We start from the raw sequence: 15,000 nt of genomic DNA, 5'->3' as shown, positions 1-15,000 counted from the left end.
GCAATTAAGGTTTCAGCTATAGTACTGTATGCTTGAAAATGTGATTGGATGGCTTACTACTAACTATTTGCTACCCTTATGTTGTTGTTTAAATTTAAAGGCCACTTAGAAATCTGTACAACAGTTTCTGGGGCTATACATTACTCACATGTGTTATGTTTTTCACCCACCAAAATTCATAACAAAAATCTGTGTCCTGTACTACTCTTATGACAGTATGAGAAATTCAAGCAGATAACTTTGGAAGTGAATGAGATGAGACCCACCAAGTCTATTGTGTCACTTTAAAACGCAAGGGGATGCTGAGATGCTGATTTATTAAAAATTGGATTGTACAAAAAAAATCTTTGAATTACTTCCTTAGACACTTTTTCTGTAGCACAAAGTGTAAGTAAAGTGGGCTTAAAGAAATAAGATAGCAGATGCAGGGTTCCTTTAAGACACTTGTGGCCAAATGGACAAAGCACTGACCTCCTAAAAGCCAGGAATTGTGGGTTCAAGTCCCATCTGGGGTGATATAATCTTCATACTAAAATAGGGGACTTACATGAATACCATAGGGAATGCATTACTACTACACAAAGTTGCTCACAAATGTATCTACAACACTAATTCTGATCATGAAATTTAGTCTATTGTAGTATGAGGGTAAGTACTAATACTTGTAGTATGAAGGTAAGTACTAATACTTGTAGTATGCTAACACTTGGCTCACACTGGCAGACAGCCAAGTGATGGGAGTATGAGAATATACCTCTGTTTTACTGGTTGACATTGTTCAACATCTGGCATTGTATCTTTGGGATGTAAATATTAAAACATATAGACAAAAGATCATCTCGTAGTTTTAGGTAATTTCCTGCACCTCACAATAGGTGGTGTATGTATATATGTGTGTATATATCTATATATATATATATCTATATATATATATATATATATATATATATATATATATATATATATATATATATATATATATATAGCAATATGTAGATGTAGGTCCTTTTAAATTTGTCAAACTTCTAGAAAGCTTAAAGACAGGATTACTATACAACTGAGTGATTTAAGTGTCATAAAAAGAGAAGTACACTATTCAGGCATCAGAGGGAACACTCTGCAGTTAAATTGCTAAATTTTACCAGAATAGACAGAATACTAACCAGTAATAAAATATTAACAAATGGCAAAAAACTCTAAGCATGAAAGAAAGAAGAGGATCATAAATACAGGTGCTTTGTTTGGATCAGATTAAACAACCATCTATAAGCTATATGTGGACTTATAAGTATTCTAAATGGTTCCCTATTGATTTGTCGACAGCTTAGGTTGTCGAAAACGTATTCATCAACACCTAAGCCTCAAACGCTTAAAATAGAAAACAGCCTTTGCCCTTTCCCCAATGTAGAGCAGTCTCAGAGTTGGTATATTTAGTTAGGGGAGGTGTGGGGGGGTTCAATATATATATATATATATATATATATATATATATATATATATAGATTAGATATAGATATAGATATAGATATGGATCTACTTTATAAACTTGAAGTTAAACTTCAAACTGCAAATGGTCAAGACCATAAGATCAAAGTTTTGAAACTTCGAAACTGTAATTAAAAAAAATAAAAACAAAAAAAAAAAACCCTGCACCCCTCACACCCCCCTGCTAAGTAAATATACCAATTCCAAGATCGCACTACAGTGAGGAAAATGGTAAGTTTCCCATCCCGCTCTGTACTGCGATCTCCATTCAAAACGTTTGAAGTTTCAAAACTTCGATCTTATGGTCTCGACCAATTCCAGTTTGAAATTTTGAAACTTCAACTTGTGAAGGGAATCCATACACACACACACACACACACACACACACACACACACACACACACACACACACACACACACACACACATATATATGTATATCGCTGGTTTGCAAGTCCAAATAGCTTTTACAATTCCTCAGGCAAAACAAAATCTGGCTTAAGTTCTGTGTCAAGAAAGTAGTCCACTGTGTACTGTTTAGAGGTAAGACAGTATATGAATTTGCAACAACCACAGTTTTTACAAAAATATAATCATATTATCTTAGCTTAATCCAGCTTCTTCAAATATTTATTTATTTATGTTTTGTTGACCAGATTACTCCCATTAAGTTAGTACCGATTTTTTGGGGAGCTCTAAAGGGATACTCTGTAGACTTTGGGAAGTTTAGCTAGTTTAGCACATAACTTCTTTTACTTTTTGTAATGTAAATACGTATATATAGAAGTTACAATAAAGAACCTATACTCGATGCTAGATATGTACCGTGAGATCTTTTACATCTCGCTACACTATTACCAACATGGGCAGATGAGACCTTGGCATAATGTCTCACCCAGAGAATGGCATTCTCAGGAATCTAGCATTCTCCCAGCGCTACACTGGAAAATGAACTGAACTACCTGGTAGGGTAATAGAGCCTGGGGTCTTCTGATCTTTCAGTATCAAGGGCTGACAAAGTGACATTAACTGCATTCAAATTAATTGCACGTACCAGTGTTTAGTACTGCATACAATAGCACTAGGTCAGTGAAATGGCATCAGTGTCTTTTCATGCATCAGGTGGAAGGGAGGGGAGAGGTCTTAATGAGAAATCTCCAAACGTCACTGTATGATGATTTCCAGATACCATCTAGCACTGACCTGTCTATTCCTTCAGTCTCCCTAGATATTTCTGTACTTAATATTTAATAAATCCTGGAAAGGGGGACTCTACCTGGTGTCATATTGTGTCAGACTAGCTAGGCAGCAGTGGCAGGGAACAGAATGGGACACTCCTCTGCAGACTCGATTGTAGGAAGAGCAGAAGAGCTGTCCTAAAAATAAAGCAATTTCCATTGTAATCTAAGTAGTAGTTCACTGTCATTTTAAAATGTATGTATTACTTCTCATATACACAAGGTAGAAGTACATAGACTGAAATGTAAATAACTGAAGTAAAGTGAAAGGACACTGGCAATAGCAATGTAGCCACCATTAGAAGGAATCAACTAGTAATTAGAATGGTTTCAAACTTTTCTCATGTCTTCTTTTTGCTTTTAGATAAATGGATCGAGTCTGAGATCACTTGCAAGGTCTTTGACTCTGCTGTCCTGGAAGACTGCCATGCTGCTGTGGACAGCTACAGCTATGGACAGAACTGTGCCTGGACAGTTTACAGCAATTCTGGCACTCATGGAATCTGCTCTGCTCTAGCCAACTATGCATATCGCTGTGCCCATGCAGGCTTCATAGTCAATCTGCTGAAAGACTTCCCAGACTGCAGTAAGTATTTGATCCTATTATACCATTTACAAATGTGTGTTTTCCTGCTCAGCTTATAATCATCATTTGTAGAAAATTTGCCTGAAGCAATACATCATGAACAGATCCTTTGTAAAAAGCACATTGGCTAACTTCATATCAATAATTGTTTCAACAACCCAATATTTTTTATAGTTAATAATGACATCAAACATATGACTTGAGAGGTCACTTTTAAATAGCAGTTGCTACATTATCTTTGGTTTCTCAGTGACAGCTAATGTTACTTGCTTTTGTGGATAGTCTCACACATACTTTCTTTCACTCAGCTCCAGAATGTGGAGAAGACACAATATTGTCTCCACAAAGAATAACACCACAGGAAGACTGTCGAGGATTTTCAGATAATCTGCTCTATATGACTACTCCTTACACCTATGTTGAGGGATGCATCTGTCCACATGAGATGTACTATGATTCTGTACAACAAAAATGTGTCAGTCGGTAAGTTATTCCCTTACTTTAGATATGATTTATAGGGGTCTATATTATATCATTGAAATGTAAATACATCGAATATCTCTTCATCGACCCGTTTTCAGTGAAAGCAAAACTCCATGAATGATTGTTTCATCTAAATTTTTCCCACGGTAAGTAACCAGTGGGCCATCTTTGGGAATCTGCCCTTTTCCCCACTGTAGTGCAATCTCGGAGTTGGTATATTTAGTTAGAGGGAGGTGTGGGGGAGTGTAGGTGTGCAGCCTGACTGCCAGGGTGGGTTTTAAATCTTTCTGTTTTTATGCGATTGTTATGTTGGCCCATTGCTAATTTACTATTCGACAAAATTTAGATGTAATGATCATTTGCGCAGTTTAGCTTTCACTGAAAATGGGTCGATGAAGAGGCATTCAATGTATTTAGTTTTCACTGATATAATATAGACCCAATTTATAGGTGCATTAATGAATACATTGCAATGATTTGTTTTAATGCAAAGGAAGGTCTGCTGTATAGTTTCTTTTAAGGTATTAAACAATTCAGTGTTATTTCTCTTTGCCACATTCAGATCCAGTTGGAGAAGATCAGAGTAAAACAAATAGAATTAGATTGCATAATCTAGTCCTGTTTTAGAAATTATGAACTCTACATTGAAAATTTGGGTTCCTTCAGCTGATTTTTTCCATGTTTCAAAATGCTGTTAAACTCTTCCAGTTCTGAATCAGTCCAGTATTGGGGCAAATTCTAACCTTGATGTTTGCATCAGATTAAGAATCAGAAGTTTTTCTAAAATTCTGAACACTGCAGAGAGTCTGTTAATGCTGGATTTCATACATATTCATGTAAAACACCCTTCATCATGTCTAGCAAAGTGAGCAAACTTGCCCTTGGGAGTGGTCTATCAACTCGTGTATACTCATTACTTTCAGTTGCAAGGACCAACTGGCTTTGACAGCTATCCCTTCACAATGGGCTTTCCTATTGCTTCACCAAGAGGGCATCTGGGTCTCCTTACCAATCTACAGCTAACCCCTCAGATCTTCTACAAAGCTCCCTCAGTGTCTTTCTTTCTTGCTCATCCACCAACTCCTCTTATCCTATGATAATCCCTAGTAACCTAATTAATACCTGCATCCCCTCTATTCATGTTCACTCTACCAGTACTGACATTTTCACAGATGCCTTAGGTTATCAATATTTGGTACTTTTTTTACCTCAATAAAACTCACACATCCTCAGTATTACTACTATTTCTACATTTTTTCTTTTCTTAAAATGTTTTTGATCCACCTTGAGACATCATTTTTACTGGGCAGGCCCCCAGTGTCCTACATTCCAACCAGGTTTAGCAGCTTATCTCCTACCTCTGGGACTTGCTCATGTACCACTAGGGCCAGTTGTGGATTCTAAGGGTATCCTTGGAATTCAATCATCTCTGCTTATACTCTGCCTTTTTTTCCAGATGTCCTACCCCCTCCATGTTCTACCTACCATGCTCATTGATTCGTCTGAGGGCAAATCCCCTCTTTGGACCACATCTCCTCTATGAGAACATCATCAATGAATGCCTGTCCCTCCCTGCCACTCTGTCAGCCACACAAGCTGCAAATCAAAGCCTGGTCAACTGGCTGTAGTTAGGGCTTTACCTCTCTTTGCCTTTGGAAGGGGCAAATATAATGTTTTCTTTGTCTTTCCTCACAGTACCACATAATGAAGTTCTAAATACTTTCAGCTGTTCTATGAAAACTAAATATTCTAAGAATCTTAAAATTCAAACTTGCTTGCATACATAGCATAACATGTAAAATATGTATCACTCAAAATATCTATATATTTATATCTATCTCTTAGCAGTAGATATTTTCACCGTATATAATAGTAAACATTAGTGCTTTGAAATGACCTTTACCCTTGCCTCATAAAACCCCATTTACACAGCTTTGAACAGTATGACTATAACTATACATTTTGAAAAATTTCAAAATCTTTGTTACACTGTAATTTTTACCTGTGATGCTCAACTAAGTAATTACATTTCCTAACCAATTTATGTGTATCATATTTTTTCTTTTAAGTATCACTCCTCCAGGTATATACATCCATACACATTTCACTGTGTTTTGTACCTTTTATTACAGATTAGGAGAGTCAGTGTCCATAAATTCACAGGATAATCTCCCCAATATAAAATGAAAGACAAATATATAATAGATGTAAAATTGTACACTCAAAGGACACCCTCTCATGGGTATAGATACCCTCTGTCTTATGCTAACTGTATGCTACTTCTTTCCACAGTTCTTTATATTTCAACAAAAATCAAAATTTAAGCTTTTACCTGACTCACAAGATACTCCATTGGCATTAATTTTCATGAATTTATGCATTCCTATTAATTAACTATTTGGGCCATCATCAAAAAAAACTGGTACTTTATTCACAATAGTCCAGTGTTACTTCAGAAATTGGGTCCATCCCCTTCTATTGTTTATAAAAGAGGGAAAAATTTAAAGGAACTGCTGCAAAGGTCCACTTCTCCCACGTTAGCATCTAGGCAAGTGGGTAACTCCCCTTGTGGCTCTTGTAACAGATGTAAATACTTGAGAACTGGTAACTCATTTACTATTAGGAAAAAGAAATATAACATTCATTCCAAAATTAACTGTAACACGAAGTCAATTGTTTATGCTGCCTTTTGTGTTTGCTGTCCCTGCTTTTATATAGGGAAAACCGACTGTAGATTTACGGATCGGATTTACCAACACCTCTATGCAATAAAGAACAAAAAAATGGATAATGCTTTATCTAAACACATTGTCCATAATATAGGACATAGTTTTGAATTTATGGGCATCGAGCATGTTAAACTAGGTCCTAGAGGTGGTCCTTTGTCACTTTATTTAGAGACCAGGGAATTAGAGTGGCAAATTGGGGTGGATGCTTACTCTTACCCTGGCCTAAATGAGTCTTGCAATATCTCCTCAGTACTTAGATATAGAAGCTATCAGAGGTAGTGGTATATATTTAAATATTTAAATATGTAATATATATGTTTTTTAATATACAAGTATTTTTTTATGTTTTTTAATATATGTTTATGATACTTGAACATAATATTATAGTATTTGTTTTAAAACAGTTAACTTGTTAAGGATGTTTTCACCTGTTTTTAGAAGGTTATTTGCCCTCTTGGTTTATTAAATTCACTGCGTTGAAAGGAAATGACATCATACCAGCACTATATAAAAACGTGTTGTATCCTTTTTTGTATGTTTCTGATGAAGCTTACTGCATAGCAGGGGCGAAAACGTGTTGTCTTAAATAAAGAACGTTAAAAGCAGCATTTGGTTCCTTGGCTTCGGAGGTGTTACCGTGGTTTGCACCGTATATAATAGTAAACATTAGTGCTTTGAAATTACCTTTACCCTTGCCTCATAAAACCCCATTTACACAGCTTTGAACAGTATGACTATAACTATACATTTTGAAAAATTTCAAAATCTTTGTTACATTGTAATTTTTACCTGTGATGCTCAACTAAGTAATTACATTTCCTAACCAATTTATGTGTATCATATTTTTTCTTTTAAGTATCACTCCTCCAGGTATATACATCCATACACATTTCACTGTGTTTTGTACCTTTTATTACAGATTAGGAGAGTCAGTGTCCATAAATTCACAGGATAATCTCCCCAATATAAAATGAAAGACAAATATATAATAGATGTAAAATTGTACACTCAAAGGACACCCTCTCATGGGTATAGATACCCTCTGTCTTATGCTAACTGTATGCTACTTCTTTCCACAGTTCTTTATATTTCAACAAAAATCAAAATTTAAGCTTTTACCTGACTCACAAGATACTCCATTGGCATTAATTTTCATGAATTTATGCATTCCTATTAATCACTTTTGAACATCTCCCTTGATGAAAAAACATCTAATCTCTTCCCAACATTGCCATCCTTATCTGGTTATCTCCATCTGGTCAAAACGTCTATTCCTCCTTCTCAAAACAGAACAGAAGAAGACAGTTGGGGGACACCACAAAGGACAACTCTCCCCAGTCCCTGGAATACTCTTACATTGAAAAATTACTTTCTGAAATGGTGAGGTTTAGCTCTACTGTCAAGCACAGACTCTGCTTTTTTAATCTGTTAGGTAATGCCTCCATCTCCTTGAGCATGTCCACTTGGTCATGCCTTCTCTCGTGACCCTGAACTACTTTGGCTTTTATATTTATCTCATGAAGGTGCACCCTATCAGTTGAATCCAAACTGATCCAGCTCCCATGCTGATCCTTTAAATGATCCAGCTCCCATGCTGATCCTTTAACTGATCCAGGCCCCATGCTGATCCTTTAACTGATCCAGGCCCCATGCTGATCCTTTAAGTGATCCAGGCCCCATGCTGATCCTTTAACTGATCCAGGCCCCATGCTGATCCTTTGAAGGGGATCTGTCTCTATATTCACCATTTCTTTGTGAGTACTTGTTCTTTCATCCTCCTGTTTTTCATATACTTACTACTTCCAAAGATGCAAAAAAGAATCTCTCAGACTTTTGCCCCTCTTCCCTCTCCTTTATTGGTGTCTGCTATTTCATATTATATAGGGGCTATTTCTTCCTGCCCCTGTCATCTATATGTTCCACATACACCTGCATAACATATTGGTAATATCAGATTTCCTCCACCAAGTTTCTACGCATGTATTTCAGCCACTTATACCATAGCCAAACGTGAAGGCCATTTTTTAAATTTTATGAAAAACCACTACCTCTTATGTTAGCAGCTACAGGGAATGCCTGCAACATTTGTGATGTATACATGGAGCTTAATAATCTACCAGTCTAATTTTATATCCTGCAAATACCAAACCTTTCAAGACTGCTGCTGGCTGCTCTAACAATTTCTTAGTTCTATAGCCATGACATTTCAGAATTATGCCTCTAGATCTTTTTTTCTGGTACAGCCATTTGATTTCTTCACTGGGGGATTTTAAATAAGTTCTGTAATATAGCCCTCCAAAAAAAGACATCAATATTATTGGCCTCCTTTTCTCATCCAGCCATATAATTCAGAAATGTCCTCCCTATGGATGCCCTTCCAAATCTCCTAACTCTTATTGAATGATTCAGGTGTCTCATTGATCTGCATAACTTATTTTGCATGCCAGTTAACACATCAGTCTCCTTTATTTTATTTTTCACTGCCATAACAACTGCCTTCAGATACTTGGCATTGTGCCTGATTGTGTGCACTTCCTTTCAGCATGCATTTATCTCAGAAACCAGGCCTTCCAACTTCTGCTGAATAAGATGAAGTGTGACCTCGATTTTAAAGTGAAACACCACAAAAATTCCAAAAAAACATGATCCCAGGAAACTCACATAAAAATATGAAATCCCAGTGTGGATCTGTGCAGCCAAGCTTCCATCATGGTCTAGCGTGGATTTGTGCAGCCAAGCGTCCACCATGGTCCAGCTCCATTCAGCTGACCAACATTGTTAAACAATGGGCAGAGTCATGCAAGAGAATTGCCACCTGCATAACCTCATTTCTATTGGACAATCCTTAGCCCCACCCCAGGTATATGTAATATGTTAACCGGAACCTTCATTTTTCTCTTGCAATACATGCACTCATGTTTGGTGGGGTATATAGTACTGAGATTGGGGCCAACAAGGGATGGGATTTGCTAGTGGGATATATAGTACTGAGATTGGGGCCAACAAGGGATGGGATATGCCTGTGTGCTTCTCAAAGATTAATTAAATAAAATGCATTTAATGCGGTTGAGGTTTGTGTGCTTGTCCCCTGCTCAACCTTAGTAATGCCTGCTAATCCTAACCTTGCCTTTGCCTCTAACCCTACTATTTATCTTAGAAAAAAACATTTCATAGCACTACAACTACATAAGACAGCTCAGACATACATTACATACCAGCACACACACACACACCCGCACACACACACACACACACACACACACACACACACACACACACACACACACACACACACACACACACACACACACACACACACACACACAATATATCTAACCTCTAACACTAACCTGCAAAAACTCAGACACACACACACGCACACACGCACACACGCACACACACACACACACACACACACACACACACACACACACACACACACACACACACACACACACACACACACACACACACACACACACACACACACACACACACACACACACACACACATACACGCACACGCACACACACACACACACACACACACACACACACACACACACACACACACACGCACACACACACACACACACACACACACACAGAATATAGCTAACCTCTAACCCTAACCTGCAAAACTCACACACACACACACACACACACACACACACACACACACACACACACACACACACACACACACACACACACACACACACACACAATATATATAACCTCTAACCCTAACCTGCAAAAACTCTCACACACACACACACACACACACACACACACACACACACACACACACACACACACACACACACACACACACACATTCACACACCCCTCATACAAACTTAGTTATGTGTTTTAGCATCATGAACATTCTGCAGCACTGATGTTTAGTAAAACGAACATTCAGCAAAACACACCTCCATTACATTGTTTAAACAAACGTATGTTCAGGAAATTGAAGGGGACCAATATTCACATATACAGACTGTTGTTGCTGTTGAGCTTAAATTAAACTATCACAAGTCGGTTATGTAAATACAGACTTTAGCAATTGGCTTCAAGAACAGTTATCCTTAAAAATGTATCCATTTGTTATTTTTCACAAAATTATAAACTCTGACTGCAAAAGTGAACTAGTTTTCTCAGTTATTTTTTACCCTGTTATAAAATTTCAAATATTATCTCAAAAATGACTACACGGGAAATTATTTTCTGTTGTCAGAAATGTAGAACTAAAAGTACATCTTGATGCAGTCAGTATCTTTTTATTGTTTAAATGTTTTTATTGGGGTTCATTAATAAAATAAAAATATGAAAATATTCTCTCTTTCTCACTTTATCTTTAGTGATGAATGCCCATGTTATAAAAACAATAGAGTATATGTGGTTGGAGAGAAGATAGAATCCTATTCGAACCAAGAATGGTAAGTGACATTCCTAGTGATAACTCTATAACACTTGTCACAGCACATACCGGTGTTAAATCAGGAACAACAGATGTCTTGCCTAGTGATAAACATAACTATATGACACTTTTGTTCAGCATAAATCAGTGTTAAATCAGGAATAGCAAGTATTTTGCCTAGTCATAAACATAACCCTATAACACTTATCTATGCAGGATAAACCAGTGTTAAATCAGGAATGGTGAGTGTCTTGTCTAGTCATAAACATAACTCTATGACACTTATCTATGCAGCATAAACCAGTGTTAAATCAGGAATGGTGAGTGTCTTGTCTAGTCATAAACATAACTCTATGACACTTATCTATGCAGCATGAACCAGTGTTAAATCATGAATGGTGAGTGTCTTGTTTATTGACAAACCTAACTCTATAACACCTATCACTGGAGCATAAACCAGTGTTAAATCAGGAATGGCGAGTGTCTTGTTTATTGATAAACCTTACTCTATAACAATTGTCGCTGAAGCATATACTGGTATTAAATCAGGAATGGCGAGTGTCTTGTCTAGTCATAAACATAACTCTATGACACTTATCTATGCAGCATGAACCAGTGTTAAATCATGAACGGTGAGTGTCTTGTTTATTGACAAACCTAACTCTATAACACCTATCACTGGAGCATAAAGCAGTGTTAAATGAGGAATGGCTAGTGTCTTGTTTATTGATAAACCTTACTCTATAACAATTGTCACTGAAGCATATACTGGTATTAAATCAGGAATGGTGAGTGTCTTGTCTCGTCATAAACATAACTCTATGACACATCTATGCAGCACAAATGGGTGTTAAATCAGGACTAGCGAGTATCTTGTCTAGTGATATATACAACTGTGACACTTGTCACTGCACCCTATATCAGTGTTAAATCAGGAAAAACAAGAGTATTGTCTAGTGATAAGCATGACTATAAAAGCTGTGTTAACTTTTTCAGTTACTAATTCATACCTAAATCACATGGATATTCCAGTGACTAAATTAGTCTTAAAATTAAATCAATTACTAAAATATTGTGTGGATGTTTGGGTACCATATTCATAATTTTCTACAAGTGGATTTAATTTGCAATTTTTTGGAATCACAAAAAGAAAAATGCATTTTTCCAGTGTCCTTTGGAAATAAACCTAAAAACATGACATCCCTTTAGCTGACTTAGCTTTTCACCACAACATTTGCTGCAGATTAAACAGAGTATTAGATTTTATTCACCTGTGTTATATGACACACTCAAGCTCAGGTTCACTTGAAGTGCCTTATATAGTGCGTCAGAATACACATACCCAGGTTCAAATATCTGCACATAGGTAAACAACATACATGCACACAGCGGCACACTGGACCATTCTGAAAATTATATAGTATGATCTCCCATCCTGTGTCCCAGATGTAAATCTTTTTTTTTCTTTCCAACATGTAGACATTCGTCCTACATATGGCATGGTACATGCTCATCTGACAGATGGGAAGCACGCATGATTGTATGCATCTATATCAAATAACAAATATCGACTCACAAACACTAGGTTACTTGAAATGATAGAGTGTATATACTATAGAAAAGTGAAATTAGACATTATTACCTTACTCATTAGCTGATATTTATTAATTTATTTACTGACATTTGTTTACTGGCAAAGTCTGACGGGATACTTTTATCTGTTTTTAGTTGATGCTCAGATAGAAAAGCTCTACAAGTAAAATAAGAGAAAATACATATACGTAGGTGAAAATCGACATCATATTACAATATGCTGTAAATACATAGAATAATACAAACATTAATATACATTTAATATATAGAATAATGCACATATACCATCATTAGAACAAGATTAGTATGATCTCATGTAGCTGCGAAACGTATTGTTATAAGTACGAGAGTTTATTACTCCCTTATATCTGAAGGTCCTACATATTCCAAGGCTTTTTTGCTTTATGGTAAATCAAGACAAACTATCCACATTTCTATGCTTTAGAAAATTTCTGTTTTATTTTTAGAAGGCTGTAAAAAGCAACAATGATTTTTTTTTAACTTGTTATGAACCTTAGTTTACATATTCCAACCTTACTACTGTCAGTTTTATTGAACTGATCACAGAAAGGTCTATCTGTTTCATCATACTCCTAATTTTGTTCACATTTTTAAGAAATGGCTTGAATTATTTACAAATTCTTTTTGAAAAAAAGCTTTTGTAGATAACATATGCATTTCTCTAAGACACTTTCAAAACTTCTCCTGCACTGATTAGCAACAGAAATATGCATGGAACACTAATAAAAGCAATTGATATGGATTGAATCCTTTTTAACTGACTTTTTTTCCACTAAGCTGCTACAGTTTGCAACCCTGTAGTCCGCTAAGTGCCCACTTCCCCAGTTCTAGGTTCACTCCTGCACGAGTGGAAAACTGAGAGCAGACATGCTCCTAACTGTGCTTGGAATGGAGTTATTGAAGTAGTGGTGTCACAGTTTGTGACGTTGAGGGGTTTGTTTACTCCACCTACCACTGGCCCCACAATGACCTTGGCAGGAAAGACTCCCACAGCATCAGACACTAATATATAACATTTCCATGAATCTACCATTTCTGTTTATGAAACAAGAAAGCATTGCTTGGTGAATACTTATCCCAGCCTCTTTCTGCTGCTTTTGTCATCTGATTAGAATTTTACTCACATGTTTTTATCAACAACTTGTAAGCGGCTCTTAAGTTTAATGACTGTGTTTTTTTACTTTGTATTATAAGGTAATGCTATGTTTGAGAAGACTGTGTAAAAGACCATAATTGGTTGACATGCTCCATCTGATCTGCTCACAATGTTTCCATTTCATCAGGGTCATCCAGTCATAACTTCATCAGTAATATTTCGTAATGTTAATGATGCAGATTTAAGGAAATTTTAAGTAAACTGGAAAAGAAGCAGTGATTATTCTAATTTATTCATGGTGCATACATCTAAACTATCATCCCTGATTTTGCAGAATGTTATAGCAATAACCCACGCCTGGGTGTAGGTAATGCTGGATTTACCCACGGCTGGCGTGGTTTGGTCCCGAGGGCGAAGCGTGGGTTATTGCTATTATACTATGGTGTTAGTTTGTTTTGTATTATCTTTGTATTATTGTTATTTAGGTTTTTGTTTGCTTTTCTTTGTATTCTTCCACTTTTTGTGGGATAAAATAGTCCACAATTTCAGTTTGTGTTTATTGTTTATTTCTGTTTTAATTTAAATACATGTTATTTTTTAATTTTTCAGGAAATGTTAGGAAATAATTATATTATTAGATATTTATTTTTTATTATTTTCTATCTATGCTGTCTTGTTTGGGTGTTTTTTCCTGTCTGAGTTTGTAGTGTTTCTGTTTAACTGGGCTCGCGCAGGTTTTTGAAGGGATGTAATCAAAAGGGCTAGGTGGTGCTTGGTATAATATAGTTTAAGCAGTGTAGAACTTTATAACGTGTAGTTATGTTTTAGTACTTATAGGTATGTTAGAAATGTGGTGTAGTTTTAATTTATATTAATTTTTTTAAAATATGTAGTTTTACAAATTGGTCACTAGATGGTGGTGTTGTATGCGCTTTTAGAAGGTGTATGCTGACATGGAAGTTAGGTATGGTGTGTGTCTTTGACTTTGCGAGGGATGTGTGCTGTGTTTACTTTTAGTGTGTACATTTTTGGAGTTGTTTGTGTATAGCTATTGTAGGGAATATAGCTGAGTGAATGGTTTTATCAGAATGCTTGCTTTTATTGTATTATAAGTGGTGGTTATGTAGTGTGTGTGTGTGGTGTATTTGCGATTGCATGCCATTTTATTTTATTTTAGGTTCATAGGTTCATAGGCTCATACTAGGCTATCTGCCCTAGGGCATTTATAAGCCTAGCCAGAGTATGTTTGGCTTTCACCACCCATTTGAGGTGTGGGACTGAGAACTGTAATAAGGGAATTGGTTAGTTTTGTGTGATTAGGTGTAATTGTTAGGTGTTTTTGGTGTT

General features: G+C 36.3%; 1 protein-coding gene across 3 annotated transcripts in view; it reads left to right on the top strand.

Moving 5' to 3' along the window:
• Positions 1–15,000, top strand: part of LOC122791664 — a 384,215-nt gene that overhangs the window by 241,593 nt on the left and 127,622 nt on the right. For all 3 annotated transcript variants that reach the window (XM_044059492.1, XM_044059493.1, XM_044059489.1), the window contains 3 exons: positions 3,087–3,308; positions 3,617–3,791; positions 10,885–10,962. In XM_044059492.1, the coding sequence (XP_043915427.1) occupies positions 3,087–3,308; positions 3,617–3,791; positions 10,885–10,962 (475 nt within the window). The remainder of the gene's footprint in view (positions 1–3,086; positions 3,309–3,616; positions 3,792–10,884; positions 10,963–15,000) is intronic.

The sequence above is a fragment of the Protopterus annectens genome, chromosome 17.part0, assembly GCF_019279795.1.
Source record: "Protopterus annectens isolate FY-2018-M chromosome 17.part0, PAN1.0, whole genome shotgun sequence".
Taxonomy (NCBI): Eukaryota; Metazoa; Chordata; order Ceratodontiformes; family Protopteridae; genus Protopterus; species Protopterus annectens.
This window is presented reverse-complemented; position numbering and strand designations above follow the sequence as displayed.